At 34.2% G+C, this 23,859-nt stretch overlaps 1 protein-coding gene across 1 annotated transcript; it reads right to left on the bottom strand.

Annotated features, from left to right (window-relative positions):
- Nucleotides 1–236: 236 nt before the first annotated feature.
- On the bottom strand, nt 237–23,543 carry LOC134687249 (mucin-4-like). Its single transcript, XM_063547388.1, has 3 exons — nt 23,422–23,543; nt 7,364–8,083; nt 237–5,883 (listed from the first exon to the last, which is right to left on the bottom strand). Exons 2-3 carry the CDS (start codon nt 8,056–8,058, stop codon nt 1,275–1,277), a joined length of 5,304 nt encoding a protein of 1,767 aa, XP_063403458.1. The 5' UTR covers nt 8,059–8,083; nt 23,422–23,543; the 3' UTR covers nt 237–1,274.
- Nucleotides 23,544–23,859: the final 316 nt, after the last annotated feature.

Here is a 23,859-nt window from a genome sequence, read left to right as displayed (position 1 = left end):
CTTTCAGTTTATTTCTATCTATAATGATAGTGAAGAAAATAACCAAAAGCTGCAAATTTCTTAAAATTACCAATTCAGGGGTAGCATCTTAACAACGGGTTGCCAGGTTGGTCTTAACATTTCAGAGCAGATAGATCTTGACCGGATGAATAATATTATTCCGTCAGATTTGCTCAAAATGCTTTGGTTTCACAGACAGATATACTCTATTTTAAGCAATGTCGGCCATATTGGTTCGCGGGCGGGGTATTCGAACACATTTGTTTAAACTAGATACCCTAATGATGAATGTGAAGAAGTTTGCTTAAATTTGTCTGAGTGGTTTACAAAGAAGAAGATTTTTGTAAAAGATTACAAAAATTTACGAAAAATTGTATAAAAAAATTCTTTGAAGGACAATAACTCTCTAAGGGACTAACCATGTTGGTCATGTTGACTTACTTATAGATCCGATGAACTAATTTTAGCCATGTTTGACATCTTAGTTCGCGGGAAGGGTCATCGAACATATTTTTTAAACTTGAAACTCTTATGATGATTGTGGACAAGTTTGGTATAGAACAATTTGTAAAATTAAAGGACCAACTCCTGAAGGTGTCAACTGACCATTGTGGTCATTTGACTTATTTGTAGATCTTACTTGCTGAACATTATTGCTTATACTGTTTATCTCTATCTATAATAACATTCAAGATAATAACCAAAAACGGCAAAAATTCCTTAAAATTATCAATTCAGGGGTAGCAACCTAACAACGGGTTGTCCGATTCATCTGAAAATTTCAGGGCAGATAGGTCTTCACCTGATAAATGTGATCCCATGTCAAATTTGCTCTTAATGCTTTGGTTTCAGAGATATAAGCCTTCATCTTCATTTTACCTCTATGTTCTATTTTTAGCCATGGCGGCCATCTTGGTTGGTTAGCCGGGTCACAATTTTTAACCTAGATACCCCATTGAGAATTGTGGCCAAGGTTAGTTAGATTTGACCCTGTAGTTTCAGAAGAGAAGATTTTTGTAAAAGTTAACGACGATGGACGGCAAGTGATGAGAAAAGCTCACATGGCCTTTTGGGTCAAGTGAGCTAAAAAAATAACATTACAGTTATATTCTTTTTTACAGTAATGTTTTCTTTTCTTATCCAGGTATCATTTCAACAAATTATATGCCATCTTCTATCTCAATCATTCATATCCAGTGTTCTTTGCGTTTCACATCTTCCGAAGCTTTTCTCCTCACCTTTTTTCGTCCTTTAAGACGTTATATTTTACCAAATTACTTCGTACTTTTTTCTATTCTAGCACGTTTACTTAATGTTGATGCATTGTCATTTTCTCCTCTGCTAACATTTTGCCCGTATTCAGATGTATCATGTTCAGTTTTGTTTGAAGCAGTAAATTCATCTCCATATACCTTAGTACCAGGTTCACTCTTTATATAGAAAGAATGGAAAGGCAGAGTTGACGTTGTTACAACAGGAGCTGAAGTGTTAATGATGGGCGTAAAACTCGTACCTAAGGTACTAGTAACGGACGTATAACCGGATGCTGAAGTACAACTGACAGGCGTATAACCGGATGTTAAAGAACAACTGATGGGTGTTTCACTCGCAAGAGTCTTTTGCGTTGGTTTCTTTTTTATACCTTTCTTACGTGAACGGATATGTTTTCTCTTATATGTAAATAGTTCTTTCTTTAAAATCATTGCCATAGTAAAAATTCTTTGACACAAACTTCTGACGACATACTTTCTACAACAACTAGTACAGCGAGAGGGTAAAACCGACTTCCCTTCTAAATCCTGGAGCACTACATAACAAGGCTTCCTCAATCTTTCATCTTTTTTTGCCACCTCATTCAGTTTGACCTTTGTTTTCTGTAGTTTACCATAAAATTGGTCTCTAAAATAAGTAGCCTGCTCTCCTTCATCGTCTGTCTCCGTTTCAGAACCATACCTCAGAAATGATCGGGTAGTCTGGAGAGCCTTCTTGGGTACCTCTCTCAATGAATACACAGAATCAATTTTAATACCATATCCATCCAAGGCACAATTGCAACCACGTGAGATACAATTGCAACCATTGGAGTTTAAGACATTTTGTTTAAACAAAGGTGAGGGAGGTAAACTATCCACTGTTGCATTTGTTGTAGCTTGCGCCGTAGCTCGGCTCTGAATAACAGTAGACGGTATACTGATAGGCACTGTAATACTCTGGTAATTTTGTGGGTCTTTTGATAAACGCTTATGTGTTAAGTTTTTATCATTTAATGTATGAAAAAGAGTTAGTTTGTGTACTTTACCACTGTGACTTTGTTTACTCGCAATTCCATATCTATCTGATGCACAGTTGAAACCATCTGCGATTAAGTCATTTTGTTTGTACAAAGGAGAGGGAACTAAAATATTCACTGTTGCATTTGTTGTAGCTTTTGACGTAGATGGGCTTTGAATAACAGTCGATGGTATACTGATAGGCACTGTAATACTTTGGTCACTTTGTGGGTCTTTTGGTAAACACATATGCAGTAAGTTTTTATCATATACTGAATGATGTGGAGTTACTTTTTGTACTTTACCACTTTGTTTACTCGCAATTTCATATCTATCTGATGCACAGTTGAAACCATCTGCAGTAGAGTCATTTTGTTTGTACAAAGGAGAGGGAACTAAAATATTCACTGTTGCATTTGTTGTAGCGTTTGAAGTAGCTGGTCTCTGAATAACAGTCGATGGTATACTGATAGGCACTGCAGTACTTTGATCATTTTGTGTGTCTTTTGTTAAACGCTTATGTGGTAAGTCTTTATCATATAATGAATAATATGGAATAAGTTTTTGTTTTCTGGCAAGTTTTGTTTGAATATTCTGTACTAAACTTGAACTAGCCGTTTTATCAATTCGGACGGACTTTACTGCACTTACTTTTGACGGAACATCATTCTTCGGTGAAATACCATTTGAATTTGAAAACTGTGATCCAACACTTTTGCTGGAATATGGCGATACTACATTATTTTGAGGAAGTGACGAAACAACCTTTGTATTTGCGTACGTTACTAGCTTTCTGTTGTCATGTGATGAAACGATATTTGATTTGTCTTGTTGCGATTTAACAGCTGGGTTCCCATTGGATGAGATAGACACTTTATTGAACCAAGGTAACTTCCATGGCACACTATTTGTATAAGCTGTCGAGGTTGTGTGCGTGCTTGTCAACGTTGACTTTATTTTTGTACAGGGAATCAATGATGCAGAACATTTGTTAGAGTACCATGATTTAATTCTGGTTTTGGTAAATGCTGATACTCTACTGGTTTCAGCAGAGTACAACTCTCTACATGTATTGGTCTCTGTAGTGTCATATACAGCAGTTGTTTCCTTTGGAACTGACAAAGTTGTCTTCATTGTTTTGTCTTTTTCATCTAAACAACTTGCAGGTCGGAAATGTCCAGTAGATTCGTCCAATATATAGTCATGCGTAGTCATTGAAGTTTTTCCTTTTATATTCTCTGTTCCATAAACCACCTTAACGACTATGGGTCTTTTAAGACCTTCACTCTGGTTTTCAGATTGTTTTATGACAGGTATTTGCGACTTTGTTGCACTGCCTGAAACTGCTGTCTTTGTTTGGAGCGTTTCGTTGATTTCTGGAACCTTTGAAACTTGAGAAAATAACGGTACTCGAGGTAAACTTACACTAAAATTGGTAACTAAAGGTTTTTCGGTTGATGTGACACAATCGTTTGGAGGAACGTTTAATGTCTTATTTACCATAGTTGAAGTCTCAAACATGGAATTTTCATGATTCTCTATAGTTTTTAAAATATCGCTATAAGTGTCAAATAGGTCTTTACTTCCACAATTTGTTTTTTGCAGCAATGCTAAATTTTCCCTTACTAGTCTTTTAGTTTTCCTAAATTCACTTAGTGTGTCATTCTTCAACATATCTTTAACTGTAGGAAGTTTTGATTTCTGTTGTATCGGCAGAACAGATGTAACACTGGATATAGGTCGAGATGACATATTAGTACAGGTGGTCGTAGCAGAAGACTTTGATAGATTACTTGTTAAAAGTCTAGTTAAATTGAGCATACTAGTACTGCTGGTCATTGTAGGAACGGTCGACGAGTTTGACATTATTGGTGAGATCGAATTGTCCTTTAATAATTTTGTTAATGTAGGATTATTTAGACTTGAATTTGGCGGTACTACTTTAATCGTGTTCACAGAGGTATTAACTTTTGGTATAACTGATTTTTTTTCGTTCGCCTTTGATTTTGGTTTACCGTCATTCTCAATATTAAGATACGCAAAGGTGTATTTTCCGGATGCACCTTTAACTAAAATTGGTACATCTGACTCTGTAGTAAAATTCGAATTTGTTGATACATGATTCTTCAATGTTGCATCTAATCTGTATATTAAAGGCGGCTTCGTTCCAGGCTTCAATAATGAATTTGTATACACTGAATTTGATATAGGTGAAACAATCGTCTTACCGCCTGAAGACATGGTAATATATTGCCTATAAAGTTCGGTTTCCTTTGATTTTTTTATTGCTATCTGATTGTTTATTAAGTCATCTTTTTTCTTAACCTGTAATTGCTTATGATGAGGTACCGGTGTCTGGTTCGTTAAAATTGATCGATGTATTCGTTCATGACAAATGTTAGGTACTGCAGCTGACAACATAGGGATTTGCATATGACCTGCAATAACGGTACATGGTCTAATAGTAGAACCAAAAGATTCGATTGAGTCTTTAGAGATCGTGGTCGTTAATCCTACCATAGAAATGTAAGTGGAAGAATGATTACTTGGCTCTTCTGAATTTCCTTTCAGTTCGAGATTGGAATTAACAGCTTGAACTGGAATACTAGTAATGCAGCTTTTAAAATGCAGTCGCTCACATTCAGAACCGTTTGAAGGCAGTCTCTCGCATCCAGAACCTTTTGTTTTTGAGGGCAATTCCTCACAATCAGATTTACCAAGCAATAAAGTTGGTCCAATCGGATGTGATGTATTGACAACTGATTTCAGTGGCTTTAAAACAAAAGTCGAAACAAGGTTTTCCTTTGCGACAACCATAGACACTGGCGCGGTTTGTATTTTGAATTCAAAAGAAGATGGCGTTTCTATATTGTTTGATATTTGTGATGAAACATCAGTCTGCAAACCTGGACATACCATTGACCTCATTTGGTTCTCGGTTACTATATCTTCCTTAATAACTGAATTTTGTATTCCTCGCTCGACCTCTAATAAAAGACTCTTGTTAAAATCCATTATATCCCCTTCGAATAACTGTGAACTATTAGAAAAACACAGTCCTGTTTTGTCCATATTTGTAGATACATATGATTTGCAAAACATATCTACTTGACCATTTGTGTTACTTACAGCATCTGTGCTGGTTGATATTTTGTCGACGTATGAATATCTCGAAAATGAGTCTGAATTGTTTTGTTTCAATTTGGTTTGTATGAAGTTTTTGTTGACATCATCTGTATCACAATGGTGCTGTTGAAATCCATCTTTTATCATATTATATGTTGTCATCATAGATCCTTGATCTTTTTCATTACTTTTAGAAGACAGTTTAGATTCTGAAAAATTATCCTCTGCTTCCTTATGTAATGGTTCAGTGTGTGACACTTGCGTTTCTACTGTAGACAATCCTGATATTACATCTGTATAAGTGTAGGTAACGGGTACTATACTTTTCTCAAAAGCGTCGTTTTTTAAAACATCAAGTTGTCCTTTTTCGTCTGTAACGCACGTTTTATCATCACATGTGACAAAAATACACTCTTCATTTGTAGACTTACTTATTTTATCATCTGATTTAGCTGGACACTGATATGTAGATATTGTATGTGTATGACTGAAACGAGAAAACAACATTTTTTTGTAAGAAAATATAGAACTAAATATATACAAATCAAGTTACTACTTATTTGTAACATGGATTGATTTCAAATATTCCATCAGGCAACATCTTTTGCAGGAATGGTCAAATAATGAAAGAGATGTCTTTATTTCAGTACTTGACAATTTGATCAGCTCACTAGTGAGTCCTTTGGTCGTTTTTATTTTGCGGTGGTGGTGTTGACGGTTTGTTTTCGACCCATAAGTTTGAAATTCCCTTTGCCTCCCTTTTACGGAACTAACTCTTTACAGATGGAATGATATGGTGCAAACTAGGACTAGGAGTGGACGACATACGCCATCTACCTTACTGTTCTAGCATCATTTTACATCCCAAAATCATGTATGCAGAGTGATATAAGCTATGTATGGAAAGAGCTGGAAGTGTGAATAATGCATACAGCATTAAAACTGTAGGTTTCAATATGACATGCCTGGATGGCATTGGAAAAATAACAACACAAAACCAAGAATGTTAACATCCACCACAAACCTATAAACAAACTAAATATCTTTGGCTAATTCGACAAGTTTATGAAACTTTAAGAGGATCAAATACCTTAGGTCTAATATAACAAGTTGTCCATGAAGCTTAAGGAGAACAAAATTAGTACCCAGGGTTGTCTAACCACGACACTGTTAATACGAAAAGAAAAATCATACTTTGAGAAATGGCTGAATGGAAAAATGTAAAATACGACCTACATTATACAATGACTTTAGCAAACTGTCCATCATGTCCATAGCCGAAACAACGTTTAATGACGATACAATTTTAGATAACATTTGGAACCTATATGGTACATGTACATCACTAGAAGATAGCGTCGATAGAAATATAGTATTCAAGACACAACGAAAAATAGCGTCAATAGAAATATAGTAACCATCACTGCTCGAAAAAAGTATGGATGCCAATGGATAGTAACAGACATGAGAACGTTTAAAATTAGACGTGAAAAAGATGTAAGAGAAAGGGAAAAGCATATAAAAAGAAGAAAGTCTGGATATAAAAAAAAGATGATATAATGAGTTATCCCCATCGAGAAAAATGAAAGGCATATTGAAATTACATTGAATACATAGTTACACCAAGTGCTTGAAAAGGTGATTATGACCAACGTACTGACTGCATGAAACAAAATTGGACCTACATCATAATGATCAAGCATAAACAGTCAGATGGGAGTAGCATACCACCACCACCAGGATTATACTAAACGACGACCCAACAGACAAACATTCATACGCAGCAAACATCTCAGTGCACAGTTCCAACAAGCATTATCAAGTAAGAAACATATATTATGTTATTGAACAGAAAAAAGACGCATTCTAAAATGCGTTTTTCGTGTTTTTGTAAGTGTTCTGCAATGCAGAAATAAAATATTATATGTATCAACAATGAAGAAAAGTAAATTTTAGCTATCTAGTACCTGTTTGTAATGACTGTTTCGTTAAAATTCGTTGACATCTGACTTGACTGTTTGTTGTCTACTTTATAAACAATGTCATTTATCCCGTTATCCACCATATCATTTGTCTCATCCACAATCTCTTCCACATTCATATCAGAAGAATCATCGTCACTATCGTTAAACGACAAAGATAATGACATGATAGAATCGGCATCTAAAGTGCTTGGAGTCGACGCTCGACTGTAATCACACTGCAATCGATATTCAGCAACATCAGAATCGTCATTAAACGAATCGTTTATTTCCACAGATGAATCGTCGATTGTAGGCATTGCATCAGTAGCTGTTAATGTGTGTTGCATTTGGGAATCAGTTATGTTTAGTTTAGAATTATAAATTTCCGTTTCTTGATCCACAATCACATCTTCACAAGAATTTCTGACACGAGTAGAAAATGATCGGCTAATGGGTGATATAAATGGTAACTGATTGGACGACTGCGTAGGTGAATTTGTCGGCGAAATTGTCACGTTTTGTTCAGCGCAGGATGATATAGTCGACGGGAACATTGTATTACTAATATTTTTCGTCGACCAAAACATAGATGCATCATCGGTCGAGCTACTCTCTAAAGATTGAAGTGGTGGAGTGACTGATATTGCAGAATTCAATGTTTCTGGAGATGGTATGCTTTCGTCTATACGTTCGGTCATTTTGTAATGTGAAGCATCGAGAAATCTGAAAATTGAAAAAAAAAAGAATGCAAAAAACTGTTTACTGCATGGTGATAGTAACAACATTAAGGGCAAATCATCTTAACGGATACGTTTGACAATTTGGGTTATGTTAATAGTATAAATATCTGTAGATTTTGCTTTTCCTATCATGTTTTCTGTTAATCATTTCTCACTTTCTGTTAAATTGTTTAAAATATTGGAGAAATGAGTACTTAACATTAACATTTATAGTCCACAGATGCTGAAAGATATATTAAAATAAATTCGAAAATTTGTGCAAGTGTTAAATTATTTGTAGACCTCATATTGCTGTCTCTCTATATGTTATTGATTTTGAGATGCTAATAAGACACACACGAGTAAAGGTATATCTTTATTTAAGGCAATAACTCACATACATTGTAAGAAGCTATTACGAAATTGCTCTGATATCTCATGGCCTTTTTTTTTTAGATTTGCCGACACCATGACCATGCACATACAAATTTAATCACACTGCTTGTAAACATAGAAGGGTAAATATTATGTCAATTAATCAAAGGGAAATACAATTAAATATTGCATTGTCAATAAAGCATTGGTTGTAGATTTTGGATTCGAGCGTCACTGATGAGTCTTTTGTACTTCAATTCTGAACAATGGGAGATAACTCCAATTTTTAAGATGACTTTCACAATGACAGATATGAGATTCCTGTACCTTGCAAAAGTTATGTAATTTTCTTGACAGTTACAACATCGTTTTTGTGACTTGAATATCTGAGCATTTATTACATTGATAAATTTCTGAAAATGTTAATGGATAGGATGGACGGAATATTATGATCAATGCACTAAATTTTGTGTATCAAAAAGGTAGTAATAAGCCTTGGAAGATTTACTTATCAAGTCGGTAACATAGGGTTTTAAACCCCAAAACAATCCATCTGACTTCAGTAAGATTTATAATTTCAGATACTTGTTTATTAAATGATATGAGCAAATAATCCCTAATACGGATAAATCCGCATGTGCAATATTGAAAACGTTTCACTGTCAATATAAATCAAGATTTGATAAATGGCTCTTCGAACAGGGCCAAAACGGAAAAAAAAACAGGGTCAATACAGAAAAAAAAGCGGAGAAAAAGCCGTATTGGCCCTGTATTGATCACGTTTTTTTAAAAGAAAAACAGGGCCAATACAGAAAAAGGCGAGGAAAAAGCTGTATTGTCCCTGTATTGATAATGGTTTTTAGTTTTCTTATAATCATTTAATAAAAGTGTTATGAACTGTCTGTTTCTGTATTGGCACTGATACAGATTCTCGGTCAGCTGTATTGGACCTCGACAGCAAGGTAATACCACTTTAGTATTGCCCTCTTTATACGCCTTACTTTGTTTTTCAGTCTCTATGTCAAGCACACGATGAAATGTCTCACTTGCTCTAATTATCATCTTGAATCTATATCATGAAAGTCTGTGATATGTACAAGTATCCTATACGCTTTACACCAAGAATTATCTATATAAATGAGGTCAAGGTCAGATGGAACCTGCCAGACAGACATTAACACCTCATATAAATTTCATACAACAAAATTAGTTGACATAAATTGCTTATAGTATGCGAGAAAACTATGACCAGGAAAGCGTTATGTAAATAATACGTGTTTCTCGTTTCTCTTTTTTTTTTAATATAGATTAGACTGTTGGTTTTCTCGTTTGAATGGTTTTACACTAGTAATTTTGGGGCCCTTTATAGCTTGTTGGTCGGTGTGAGGCAAGCACCGTGTTGACGGCCGTATATTGACCTATAATGGTTGACTTTTTTTTAATTGTTATTTGGATGGGGAGTTGTCTCATTGGCACTCACACCACATCTTCCTATATCTATGTAACATTGATCCATTTACTATGAATATGAGGTCAGGGTCAGAGGAGCCGTGGAAGATAAACATGGACATCAGTTTATAATTCCATGCAACAAATATAGTTGGCATATATCATCTATATTATCCTAGATAAAGTGACCGAGCCACGAAAGCGTAACATTACCCAATTTACTATGCAAAAAAGGTCAAGGTCAGATGAACACTGCTTGTACACCTTATAATTCCATGTACCAATATTATATAATAGTTCACATGTATTACATAAATTGACCGAACCACAAAAGCTTAGGTCAAACATAAAAGTATGTGTGTTAACTGTTACATGCTAAAACTATAGGCTCTAAAGAGCCTGTGTCGCTCACCTTGGTATATGTGAATATCAAACAAAAGAAGCAGATGGATTCATGACAAAATTGTGTTTTTGTTGTTGGTGATGTGTTTATACATCTTACTTTACTGAACATTCTTGCTGCTTACGATTATCTCTATCTATAATAAACTTGGCCCAGTAGTTTCAGTGGAAAATGTTAGTAAAAATTTACAAATTTTATGAAAATTGTTAAAAATTTACTATAAAGGACAATAACTACTTAGGGGGTCAATTGACCATTTCAGTCATGTTGACTTATTTGTAAATCTTACTTTGCTGAACATTATTGCTGTTTACAGGTTATCTCTATCTGTATATAATTGTATTCAATAACAGCCAAATTTCCTTAAAATTACCAATTTAGGGGCAGCAACCCAACAACGGGTTGTCCGATTTATCTGAAAATTTAAGGGCAGATAGAAATTGACCTGATAAACAATTTTAACCATTGTCAGATTTGCTCTAAATGCTTTGGTTTTTGAGTTAGAAGCCAAAAACTGCATTTTACCCCTATGTTTTACTTTTAGCCGTGGCGATCATCTTGGTTGGATGGCCTGATCATCGAACACATTTTTAAAACTAGATACCCCAAAAATGATTGTGGCCAAGTTTGGATTATTTGGCCCAGTAGTTTCAGAGAAAAATTTTGTAAAAGATTACTAAGATTTACGAAAAATGGTTAAAAATTTACTATAAAGGGCAATAACTCCTAAAGGGGTCATCTGACCGTTTCGGTCATGCTGATTTATTTGTAAAACTTACTTTGCTGAACATTATTGCTGTTTACAGAAATATTCAAGATAATAACCAAATACAGTAAAATTTCCATAAAATTACCAATTCAGGGGCAGCAATCCAACAACAGGTTGTCCGATTCATCTGAAATTTTCAGGGCAGATAGATCTTGACCTGATAAACAATTTAACACGTCGTCAGATTTGCTCTAAATGCTTTGGTTTTTGAGTTATAAGCCAAAAACCGCATTTTACCCCTATGTTCTATTTTTAGCCATGGCAGCCATCTTGGTCGGTTGACCGGGTCACCGGATACATTTTTTAAACTAGATACCCAAATGATGATTGTGGCCAGTTTCAGAGGAGGAAATTTTTGTAAAAGTTAACTACAACGAACGCAGGACGACGACGGATGCCGGACGCCAAGTGATGGGAAAAACTCACTTGGCCCTTCGGGCCAGGTGAACCAAAAAGGGTAGTTATGTATCTCCTTTGACTAGTAAATTTTATTCAAATAGACCAGATTATCAATGTAAACCTAATGACCAATGATAATCTATTTCAGCTATGACGACGATGTCAAATTGACTCAATTGCATTAGCAAAGCCACTTGCCGCCTTAGTTTCTAGCGATAATTTTTTCCCATCACTCGACTCCGCTGCGCTGCGAACGGAAATCATCAGTCAGAAAGATCAAAGGAAAAATTATAAATGGCGATTAGTTCCTTTCTCATCGTAGTCGACAATCTCCGGCGCAGAGCTAACATCCGTTCCGTACTTTAGTTACGTTCTTACTTCATATCACTACACTAAATATGACATTGTATTGAAGTGTACTAAGTATACGGAAAGGTAACAAGCGCTGTACGGAGATTGCGTAGTCAAGTAATATGAACAATTATCGCTAGAAACTAAGAAGCAATGCACGTGCCCGTTATCAAAGTAAACGTCGTCATAGGTAAAACGGCGAGAGAAAATTGAAACTGCAAGTAGAATCAATATAGAAAGAATTTCCAAGTAAATATAGTACATTTGAACGAAATTAATCAGCCCATACATGTAAATCAGCTATTATGTGATTTGATGAGTGACTTTCCGATTTCAATGTGCTTTAGAATTTTTGTTTTTGTTTGTTATATTACTTTCTCTTAAAACGGAATTGAATTGGATATTTCCCTAAAATGAGGTTAAACTAAGATATTTCATAACTTGCAAATAACAAAAAACAAAAAATGAACCAACTTAAAGTTTTACGTTGGTATCACCAGAACAGTAGTCAACACCATGGTGTTAACATGAATATCAATAATGTGGTCATTTTTATAAATTTTCTGTAACGAAACTTTGAATTTTACGAAAAATTAAGGATTTTTTTTATCTCAGGAATAGAGTACCGTAGCCGTATTTGGATTTTTTTTTTTGGGGGGGGGGGGGTGTTTGGGTCCTCAATTCTCTTTAACTTTATACTTGTTTGGCTTTATAACGATTTTAATCTGAGCGTCACTGATAAGTCTTATGTAGACGAAACGCGCGTCCGGTGTATTAGATTATAATCCTGGTACCTTTTATAACTATTGAACGAATTTATCCAGCCCATACATGCAATTCAGCACTTATGTGATTTGATGAGTGACTTTCTGATTTCAATTTCCTTTAGAATTTGGTATTTTTGTTATTTTACTTCTCCAAAAAAACAAACAAGTAATCAGGAAATAATGCAACCGTTATACTTTTGCTTTAGTTTCAGAGATATATCTAAAGCTAAAAACTGCATTCCCCCAACTTTACTTTAGCAATATGTCGGTTGCCAGGTAGGGTCATGACACATTTTTAAAATTATATTTTGATTTGGATATCCTTTTGCTGATAGTGGCCAAGTTTGGTTAAATTTTACAAAAATTGTTAAAATTGACATTAAAGGTCAATAACTCCATATAGTCGATTTGTGCAGATTTTTGACAAAATTGCTCAGAATGTGGTAAAAGCATGAAATTTAGCATAGTGGTAGTATATGTCATGGACAACATTTAAAGCTATGGACCCACTCTGAAAGTCGAAATTTGCGGAAGGGGCGGCCATTTTAAAAAGGCGGCCGTTTGATCTCTATAGATTATTAAAAAAAATCATGAAAATAATATTAGAGAAGATATTGACATTATACCTGGGTAATAGAGTAACAGTGCTGATTCCAATTGTCTTGTTGAACAAAGTTTTTAGAAATATTACCCATATTGAATGGCGGCCATCTTGAAAAATCTTTTTAAGCCAAAAAAGGTAGTCATTATTTGATGAAAATTAAAAAAAAAACAATGTCGAAGATATACAAATATATTTGTTTGAGCTATATAAACAGGACGAAAAGCGAGCCTATACCCCTCCCGAGTTATTCTTCTGTTTCGTCACGGGTAAAAATTACTTTATATTTTCCGACAATGTACATTTATTGTTATTATCCAAAAGTTCACACCCAACACTTGAAACTATAGTTGTTGAAATCTGAATCATTGTCTCTAATGTTCAAAAGTAATAGACATAGTTAAAACGCGACCACGAAGAAGATCATAAAATGAACTACTAGTATTACTCTAAAAACAATCTTCGTGCCACCGCTTGTTCAACATAGAATAACAGGAGAATTTTATTTTACAAGTATAAATAAAGCAAGAAATTATTTGTATACCTGTCATTTATAATAGTTGGCGGATTACAGGATAATTCTTTTTGTTGATATTGTTCATTTGAAACAACTTTCAAAAACCTTGATTGCAGACATAATGAATTTCATATCATACAAGTAATTAATGTTTTAGGAACATCAACTGCTCAAATGTTCTCAATTGACGTTAACAATATCTAACAAAAATGAAATGTACATGTATTGTCAAACCACACTCTGTCTATCATATTCTATCACATTGTCCTCCACATTTACATATAATAGTAGACGAACAACTTAATACTGCCTTTACACATTTGCATTTCCTTAGTAACCGTGTTCACTTGACTTATAACTTAAGCGCTTGCTGCAGGAAGTTATTATATAGTCATATGGGATATGTTATCTGAGGACTTCATATGTATTGATTTTTTGGTAGCCATTTTGAATGATGGCCATTTTGAAAACATGAATTTCCAATATATAACATTATTCGCTAAATTTATTCATTCACTGTTTGCATTCACATTTTGCATTATAAAATGGTCAGATAAGGCATGCACATGTTTACAAAATAAAGATATCATTTTCTGACTGTTATTTACACGTTTGTCTAAGTAACTTTTTAAAACAGAAATTACGTATATATGATATAATTTATGACCGAACGTTGTTGTTGGAAAAGATAAAAATTGAAGATTTCTAAAACACTGGAGCTAGATATCAGAAGAACATAATGAGCGTTAAGACTCGAAGGAATGTGTGAAACTGCATGAGAGGACATGTGAAGTTTTGCATGCAATGCCAAGCAGATACATACAGAACAGACATAGGCATTTGAGCTGGCAATCACTCTTTTTGATGCAGGCATACGACGATGTTGGGTCTGGAATTGGTTTTCCTTTCGCTCAATTTGAACAGTTGAATGAAGGTAATGGAACTGCAGAAGCACTCCAAACGGCACAAATCCTTTCAAACAAATTTTCAGACCTCAAAATAATTTATCAGTAAAAGGAAAAACATGCTTCTGATGTTGAAGATAAATTGCTAGTTGAAAGAAAACAAGAAGTAAATAGACACTGTGGAGTGGTACTGAATCAACACAAACAATGACTGCAATGTATTTTTTCTGTGGTGATGTATCTGAAGATCTCCATGATACATCGAAATTTGAAAATCGACAAAAATGGGACATGACTGTACACCTGTACTACAAGACATATTTCCTTAGCTAAAGTAACAGCTGGAGATGTCAAATCACTAGTATCCTGCTTGATGATTGATAAAACTTGACAACATAGCAAATAAAAAACACAGAAAGAAAGCCAAGAATATTTTTTCCTTGGAGTTGTGCTTTTCAAAATAATAAAATAGCATGACGGCACACGGTCTGGCAGAGGTATTCAACCAATCTCCAAGCTTGCAGATCACGCTAAATTGTACAATAATTGCCTGGAACAACTTTTAGTTATCATGGAAGGAAGAACTAATACAACGCATCTAACAAAATAGGAATGTAGCTAACAACGGATATCTGCAAGCATGCAAGCAAGATAAATTAGTTCTCTTGATTTTCAACAAAGGTATTCTTGAAGTTCTAAAACATACTTCATAATTAAAGGGTACCACCATAGCCATAGCAGGCAAAATATATATGCTTGATACTTAGAAAAGCTTAACAGTGACACTCAATAACAGCTGTTAACACGAATCAGTTCACTAGACATAATCTGATGTACAGTAGTTGTCGTTTGTTTATGTAATACTAGAACACACCCGTATCGCTGGTCCGTGACTGAATTCAAGTATATAACCAAGATTTGTATAGTTAGACAAATCCTTGATATAACTATGCGTAAGCCTTATTTTAGTATTGGTATTGTCATCTGATAAAGCCATGCCGATTATAAGATACACAGTTTCCTCTACTATCAAACTCTTTCTGTGTGAACACGTCGACCTAGAACTTTTTGATAATATTAGTTATTTTAAAGGAAGGGTCCTGGAATGGAGTATTTTTTTTCTAATCAACACTACAGCATTGTCCTATATTAGTTATCAATAAAGTTGAATTCCTTCATTCGCTGTTTTACGCCATGCCCGCTAACAAATTGAAAACTGCACCTATGCGCCTTATTTTTTGTCCAGTTTTTTAGTATTCGTATTGTTATCTTAGAAATTCTTACTGATTAAAATTCTACAATTTTATAGGTAACAATTTGGCAATTAGTAGTGTCAACCCTGTGATTATGACCCGTGCATACAGCATATTCATCGTGAATACACCGTTTGGTGGTGCTCCTGTCAGATGCGGAACGTACAGATAAAGTAATACGGAACAGGTGAATATACTATTGGTATCGGTATCGGACTCGACCCGGAACTTCTTAATTATTGGCAATATTAATTACGTGGAAAACAAAAGGGCCTGGAGTGGTGTAATTTTTAATCTACACCTTTGTACTATATAAGTTATATATAAAGTTGAATTCTTTGATTCGTCGTTTTTACGTGATGACGGCTGACAAATTGGACCTCGTAATTTTAGTATTATAGATATACGTGTTTCTCGTTTTGTTTATATAGATTAGACCGTTGGTTTTCCCGTTTGAATGGTTTTACAATAGTAATTTTGGGGCCCTTTATAGCTTGTTGTTCGGTGTGAGCCAAGGCTCTGTGTTGAAGGCCGTACTTTAACCTATAATGGTTTACTTTTTAAATTGTTACTTGGATGGAGAGTTGTCTCATTGGCACTCACACCACATCTTCCTATATCTATATAAGTTTCCTTTGTATGAATGATACAGGATGGCCAAACAAATGCAACTTATCAGTTCTCCGATAGAGAGTAAGATGTCTCAAAGATTGTGGAAAGGATTCATTTTGAAAGCCTACAATGAATGTCCCTGCAAACCTTTCTAAAGTAGCAAGTCTAACTCTTCAAATTATTCTAGTGACTTTGACTATGAAGAGGCCATCCCCATCACGACTAAAAAAATTGTAAAAGACATGGCCTGTTTCTGAACTTCCCCAACATATTCATTGAGAATCCAGAGAAAGACGCAACCTTTCATGTGTGCTTGCATATCATCTATGGTAGCTAGTATTCAATTTTTCATAAATGTTGTATTAATCATTCCTTCCATGACAACTCATATTTACTTAGAACGTTTACTCTACCATATTTCCATATCATCAATTTCAAATATTAAAACAATATCTGTTCCAGACTGTGAGCCGTCACTGTTTTCTATTATTTTGGCAAGCCCCATTTCAATTGATAACAGATTCTTTACTTTCTTTCTGTGTCTCGAATTTTGTCTATTTGCCTTGTCATGCACTTTTAACGAACATTTAGCATGGGATCGGCTGTTGAAACATTAATCTTCAGCACTGAATCTTGCTAAATGAACAATGGTTAGTAGTTCAAGTGACAGTCACATACTCTACTGTCGATCACATTTGTTGATGATTCAGGATGATAGTCAGATACCTCATCACAAAGAAAGAAAGAAATATCTGCAATCATTGTTCTCGTTGATTCATCACAACTGTGTCGGGTTATTCTACTGGTATTTTCAATCCGTGACTCATAATGTTTTTCCTGACTAAATATATTAAGATTTGCTTTGACAGGATTAGTACCTTTTGCCTTTTGATTCTCCCATTACATGGCCTTTATCAACGTGGAACAGTTGTATGCTTACAAAAAAATGACCAGCTCAAATGCCTATGTCTGCTCTTTTTGTATTTGTTTAGCATTGTAAATCATCACGTGTTCTCTCTTCCCGTTACGGAATTCTTTCCAGTCTATTTATTCATTAGATTTTTTCAGCTCCAGTGATTTTGATACCTACGTATTTTTCCTTTTCAACATAGAGTGCTCATATTGTATATATATATACGCATTTTTTTATGGTAAAAAGTACCTAAGCCCTACATGCTAAACTGCAACCCAAATAATTTACGTATTTCTTGAAATACATTTATTTGTTAACATATGAATACCTTATTTGAGCACTTGGTGAATATATCTTATATGAAAAGCAACAGTCATAAATAAATAATTAGCGAAACCAGTTGTAAATGCATATAAAACTTAGTGTTATTTCAAAATAAATAATTAGAAAAGCGAAAAATAATATATTTGAAATTTACGTTTCCAAAATGGCCACCATTCAAGATGGCCACTAAATAATTAAATAGTCCTCAGTTTTATATTCTTTGTGATAAAAGATACGAAAGTTTTTCAAAATTAGTTAAGTAACATATTTTTTATATTTTTCTAATAATTTTTATTAATTTTTTGGACATGATTTCAAAATGGCCGTCCAGAGCCGCCATTTTGATTTTCTGAATTGGGTCCATAGCTATAAATGTTAGTAATGACCTCAACTAGCACTCTGCAAAGTTTGATGCTTTTACCACAATCTGAGCAATAATTGTTTCACATTTCGACCGGACTATAATATTGGGTTAATTTTGGTCATGATGACTTATTTGAAGATTTTACTTTCCTGAACGTTATTGCTGTTTACAGTTTTTTTTTTTATCTAAAATAGTACTCAAGATAATAATAAAAAATGCAAAATGTCCTTAAAATTTCTATTCCAGGAACAGCAACCTAACAACGGCTTGTCTGATTCGTCTGAAAATGTCAGGACAGAATGAGATAGATCTTAACCTGTGAACATGTTTATCGCGTGTAAAATTTGATCTTAAAATGCTTTAGTTTCAGAGATATAAGTCAAACACTGCAGTTCACCCCTCTATACTAAATTTAGCCATGTCGGCTATGGTGGTTGGCAGCCGGGGTCATCGGGCACTTTTTTTAAAACAAAATACCCTAATAATGATTATGACCAAGATTGGTTAATAGTACGCCAGACGCGCGTTTCGTCTTCAAAACACTCATCAGTGACGCTCATATCAAAATATTAATAAAGCCAAACAAGTACAAAGTTGAAGAGCCGAAATCTACATTTTACCCCTACGTTTCATTTTAAGCCATGGCGGCCATCTTGGTTGGTTGGTCAACTAGGTCATTGGACACGTTTTTGTAAACTAGATACCCCAATGATGATTGTGGCCAAGTTTGGTTAAATTTGTCCAATAGTTTCAGAGTAGAAGATTTTTGTAAAAGTAAACGACGGACGCCAAGTGATGAGAAAATCAAATTTGGCCCTTTTGGGCCCGGTGAGCTAAAAAATGATTCCGTGAGCTTGTTTTCGATATATTAGCCCTTAAAAATTTGGCAGGAAATGATTTGCTCTTGATTTTTCATACATTTTCAACTGACACCTTTTACCTTTAAGAAAGTACGAAAAATAACAAGGTTTTAATAAGATTTTCAAAGAAAGCTGAAAACTATATGTAATCAACTTATAAAAAGAAAAGTAGGGGTTATTTGGCAACTTTTTAAAAGGCACTACATGGATAAAATCGGAGAATTTCGAACGTCTGGCAAAAAATCCCAAAACAAGAGGAGCGAACAGACTAACCTGACTCTAGATAAAGACACAAAAACAGAAGAAAAAAACGCAGTCCAAATGGCCAGAGACTTGGTACAAGCAACACATTTTGCTGGGTTCATTTCGGTTTTCTTTAATTTCTGTTTACTGTGTGTATCTTTATTCAGTTATATTTAGTGTCTTTTTTATTAGTTCCTGCAGATAGGAACGAAACGGCCGACTTGGTTATTATGATACTAAGACCATTAAAACCCTTCAAAAAAAATTTGAGAATGCAAAAATTGTTTAAAATCATTTTATAAAATCCTTTCTTTGCAAGCAGAATTTTCTGCTGTTCTTGTTGGGAACAATATATACCATACATATCCTTCAATCGCGAAATGAATCAAACTTTCATATATGATTTATAACATTCTAAAACGTATATAAGAATTACATCAGACCAAGATAAAGCAATGTTGCCTATAAGTACAAAATCATAAAAAGTACCATCGTTATGAGAGTGAATTCCATCCACATTCATAATCTAATCAAAATGACAAGCTAAGTTTGTCGAAAACGACATGTGACCCGACATAATATGAATAGATAATATAAACATATAAAATTAATACACACAGCAAATATTATTTTGAAAATTTTCTGTTTTTAATTTCATGAATCATCATGAACATAGATCTAAATACCATAATATATACCATGGTTTCCACGCAGAAAAGAATCGTTTTCTGCGGGTCGAATCAGTCGACAAATTCCTTTGGCTTGTTATGCTTTAGTTAAAAGTTTTTCAGTTGACATTGTTTTCAATAATAATTAAACATGACAGCTTATTGAAATCATAAGGTTATGCATGCATGTGGATCTCAGTAACATCGCATATAACTATGAAATATTAAAACTAACGTCCAACAATGTAGCAATTTCGTTGACTGTCTAAAAGTCAATTTCAATAAAGTTTTATCCTCAGAAGTTTTGACAGAACTGAACCGAAACTCACTGCTCTATGTATTCTACTTCATGTATTTACCAATAATCATTCAATATTCCATTTTGTAAAAGATTACGGCAAAAATGTTTACTTTTATAAGTTTCAACTCAACTATAAAAATCGTAGTAAATAACTTTCAATTTGCAAAAAAAAATGAGAAAGGAAATGAGGAATGTGTCAAAGCGACAACAACCCGACCATAGAGCAGACAACAGCCGAAGGCCACCAAGGGTCTTCAATGTAGCAAGAATTCCCGCACCCGTAGGTGTCCTTCAGCTGGCCCCTAAAAAATAGATATACTAGTACAGTGGTAATGGACGTCATACAAAACTCTGTATTATACACAAGAAACTAAAATTAATCAAAGAGCAGAATGCTCTGGGGGATACGATTGCCATAGTTTTCATTGACACATGTATAGCAGTTCTGTCAACTTTTCATTAAGCTAATGCGTGAGATTTGGCCAAAATTGAAAAGATCAAAGAGGAAAAAAATAGATCCAAGCTAGGATACTGCCACAAAAAAGCAGGAACATGCGTGAGTATCACGCACGCATTTTTTGGAAGCCCTGGTACAGCTGGATAGTATTATTTTCAAAACTAATTCAACTGCACATGCACAATATAATAATCTGAATAGTCACTCAACTTTAAAAATAGACAATCCTGGATACAAGTGTATGAGCAATATATACTTATTGCGTTTTATTTTTGTACTATCAATTCCGAGTTGACTTTCCACAGCAGTCACTGAGAGTGAGAGAAGGTATTTCACTTCGTATCTTATCACCGTTAATTCTAGGAGGGACCCCATTTTCTAACTCTTTAAATAATTATTTCCTTTGGGTAAGTGGGCATGAATCCTCTCCGTATATACTCCTCTGTTAAATTGAGATCGTTCTTAATACACTACGGCGTTTATTGGCATCTAACGAGTTAATTTTTTTTGACAAGTCGTAAATTGTATTTCGATTTTGATGGGAAATACTTCCGGAAGGGAGACAACTCGAAACGATAATATTGAAAACTCCATTTCGGCTGAAGGGGTGTTATAGGTAATACTTTCAATGAGGACAACATTATTTTAATTTAAATGATGCATATGATTTAAAATTATGCAACAACAATAACCCTCAATAGCAGACAGACATAGAAAGAATCCCATGAGTTTCAAATTAATCAATGAAGCGGGGAATCCAGAGCAACCACTCATTCTGATACCCTTGCAATCAAAGAAAACTATACGCATGCGCTTTAATGCATAAACAAACCTGCGACTTTCGATTTGACACAAGAACGTTTATTAAATGATATGATGAATGTTTATTCATTTCTTTATGGTGTACAGTATCAAATATCAGTTTCATAACGATAAAAATTAAAAATATAGAAAACTCCACTTCAGTTCTTATATCAATGTATATGACAGAAATAGAATTATCGGAATTCAGAGAACTCTCGCATTTATCAAAACTAGGGAATTCCCTCTGACGTGTTTCTTAATTTATAAAAACACTAAATATAAATACTTCTTAATTCTGATTTTCCGTGTTGTTAAAAACACGCATATAAGTCAAGAGAATTATCAAACATGAAGATTATGAAAAGAATATTATAGGAAAGTTGTTTAAGTTCAATCCCTTTGTTTGTTTTTACCGTTTAAAGCAAGACAATCATAAGAATCTGAGATGTTCCTTAATGTTTAGAATAAAAATATTGACGTGAGGGAATTGCTCTGAGCCACCGGTATAAGTCTACAGATTGCTTGAAAGCAATCGTATCCCAAAAATCATACAAGACTAACAAAGGCCAGAGGCTCCTGACTTGGGACAGGCGCAAAATTGCGGCGGGGTTAATCATGTTTATGATATCTCAACTCTCCCCTATATATCTAGCAAATGTAGAAAATTAAACGCATAACAACACGCATATTAAAATTCAGTTCAAGAGAAGTCCGAGTCCGATGTCAAAAGATGTAACAATAGAAAATAAATAAAATGACAATAATACATATATAACAACTAAACATACTACTAGCAGTTAACTGACATGCCAGCTCCAGATCTCAATTAAACTGATAAAATAGGCTTTATATTTCAAAAAACATTTTGTGACTTTAAAAATAAAGGCTGTGGATTTTCTATAAAAATCTTGATTTATTTGCCACAAAGTCCTCTTTTTCTATTAAATGCAATGGAACAGTAAAACATAATGTTTTGCATCAAGTTTCCCCTTGGAATATGTACAAAATGGCCCATCTCTATTATTCATTATAGCTGTAGTTTTGATACAATTGAAGTTTGGAAAGTTCGTACAAAAATGGCTACAGAAGGGTACATAAACCTTGAAGTTATTTCTCAAATTATTTTTTTCTCTTTAAAATCCTTTTAAATTGTAAGAGAATATTAGAACTCATAATTATACATTTATAGATTATCGTTGATGATCTCAAAATGTACTTCGGTGATCGCTTTTACACTTCGAGAAGTTACACTGAAAAAGCAGCATTCAATTCTCAAATATTCCACCCAAGTTAACAGGGGTTATTTCCCTTTCTAAACACTTATTAACATGCAACCACACTATATACATGATCTTCTGACATCAGACTCGGACTTCTCTTGAACTGAATTTTAATGTGCGTATTGTTATGCTTTTACTTTTCTACACTGACTAGAGGTATAGGGGGAGGGTTGAGATCTCACAAACATGTTTAACCCCGCCGCATTTTTGCGCCTGTCCCAAGTCAGGAGCCTCTGGCCTTTGTTAGTCTTGTATTATTTAAATTTTAGTTTCTTGTGTACAATTTGGAAATAATTAGTATGGCGTTCATTATCACTGAACTAGTATATATTTGTTTAGGGGCCAGCTGAAGGACGCCTCCGGGTGCGGGAATTTCTCGCTACATTGAAGACCTGTTGGTGACCTTCTGCTGTTGTGTTTTTTTGTTTTTTTTTATTTTGGTCGGGTTGTTGTCTCTTTGACACATTCCCCATTTCCATTCTCAATTTTATATATATTTATACTGGTAAGTTTTGTGTGTAATAAACATTTAACAAAACCAAGCATTTAAAAATATTTGAATATTTAAAAGAACTTTATTATGTATAGCCTGTCTCAGCCTATACCATTATTTATTTAAAAGTGTAAAAATAGCATGCATGTTTCAAAACGAGGGCAGTTCCGGTTAATTGTTTACATGTGGTTACTATACGAAAATACGAAGATATTTCACGTTAATAAAACTTACCTGTTGTTGAAAAGTATTTGCTATTTGGAATATTAAATATACAATCGTCTACGGCAATGCAAATTCAATTAAAAACACTTGTTTACATCTCAATAGAACAACGTGCTACAAAATGACCACAATGCATCTTCTTCCTCTTCTATTGAATGTCTACCCTATTTGCTGGGTCACCGCATTAAAATATATATATATATATGCGCGTATTTTAAAACTTAATTCAATTTCATATCTTGCTAATGTAGTTATAAATGATGATTAAATATAATAAAATTGGAGAAACTTGACATGCATTTACACTGTACACATTAGCCTGTCAAACCTGAAATTTTAAATCTAGACTAATGATGATTATAAACTCATTGACAATAGATATAGGAAGATGTGGTGTGAGTGCCAATGAGACAACTCTCCATTCAAGACCGTTTGGTTTATTTAGTC

The sequence above is a fragment of the Mytilus trossulus genome, chromosome 10 (genome assembly GCF_036588685.1).
Source record: "Mytilus trossulus isolate FHL-02 chromosome 10, PNRI_Mtr1.1.1.hap1, whole genome shotgun sequence".
NCBI classification, from domain to species: domain Eukaryota; kingdom Metazoa; phylum Mollusca; class Bivalvia; order Mytilida; family Mytilidae; genus Mytilus; species Mytilus trossulus.
This window is presented reverse-complemented; position numbering and strand designations above follow the sequence as displayed.

What these genes read in the sequence shown, in the direction of transcription:
- LOC134687249 (XM_063547388.1), bottom strand. Translation starts at nt 8,058, where the DNA reads ATGACCGAACGTATAGACGAAAGCATACCATCTCCAGAAACATTGAAT. An exon ending in GAAACAGTCATTACAAACAG is followed by an intron (nt 5,884 to 7,363) that starts GTACTAGATAGC and finishes TTCTCGTTTCAG; the next exon opens with TCATACACATACAATATCTA.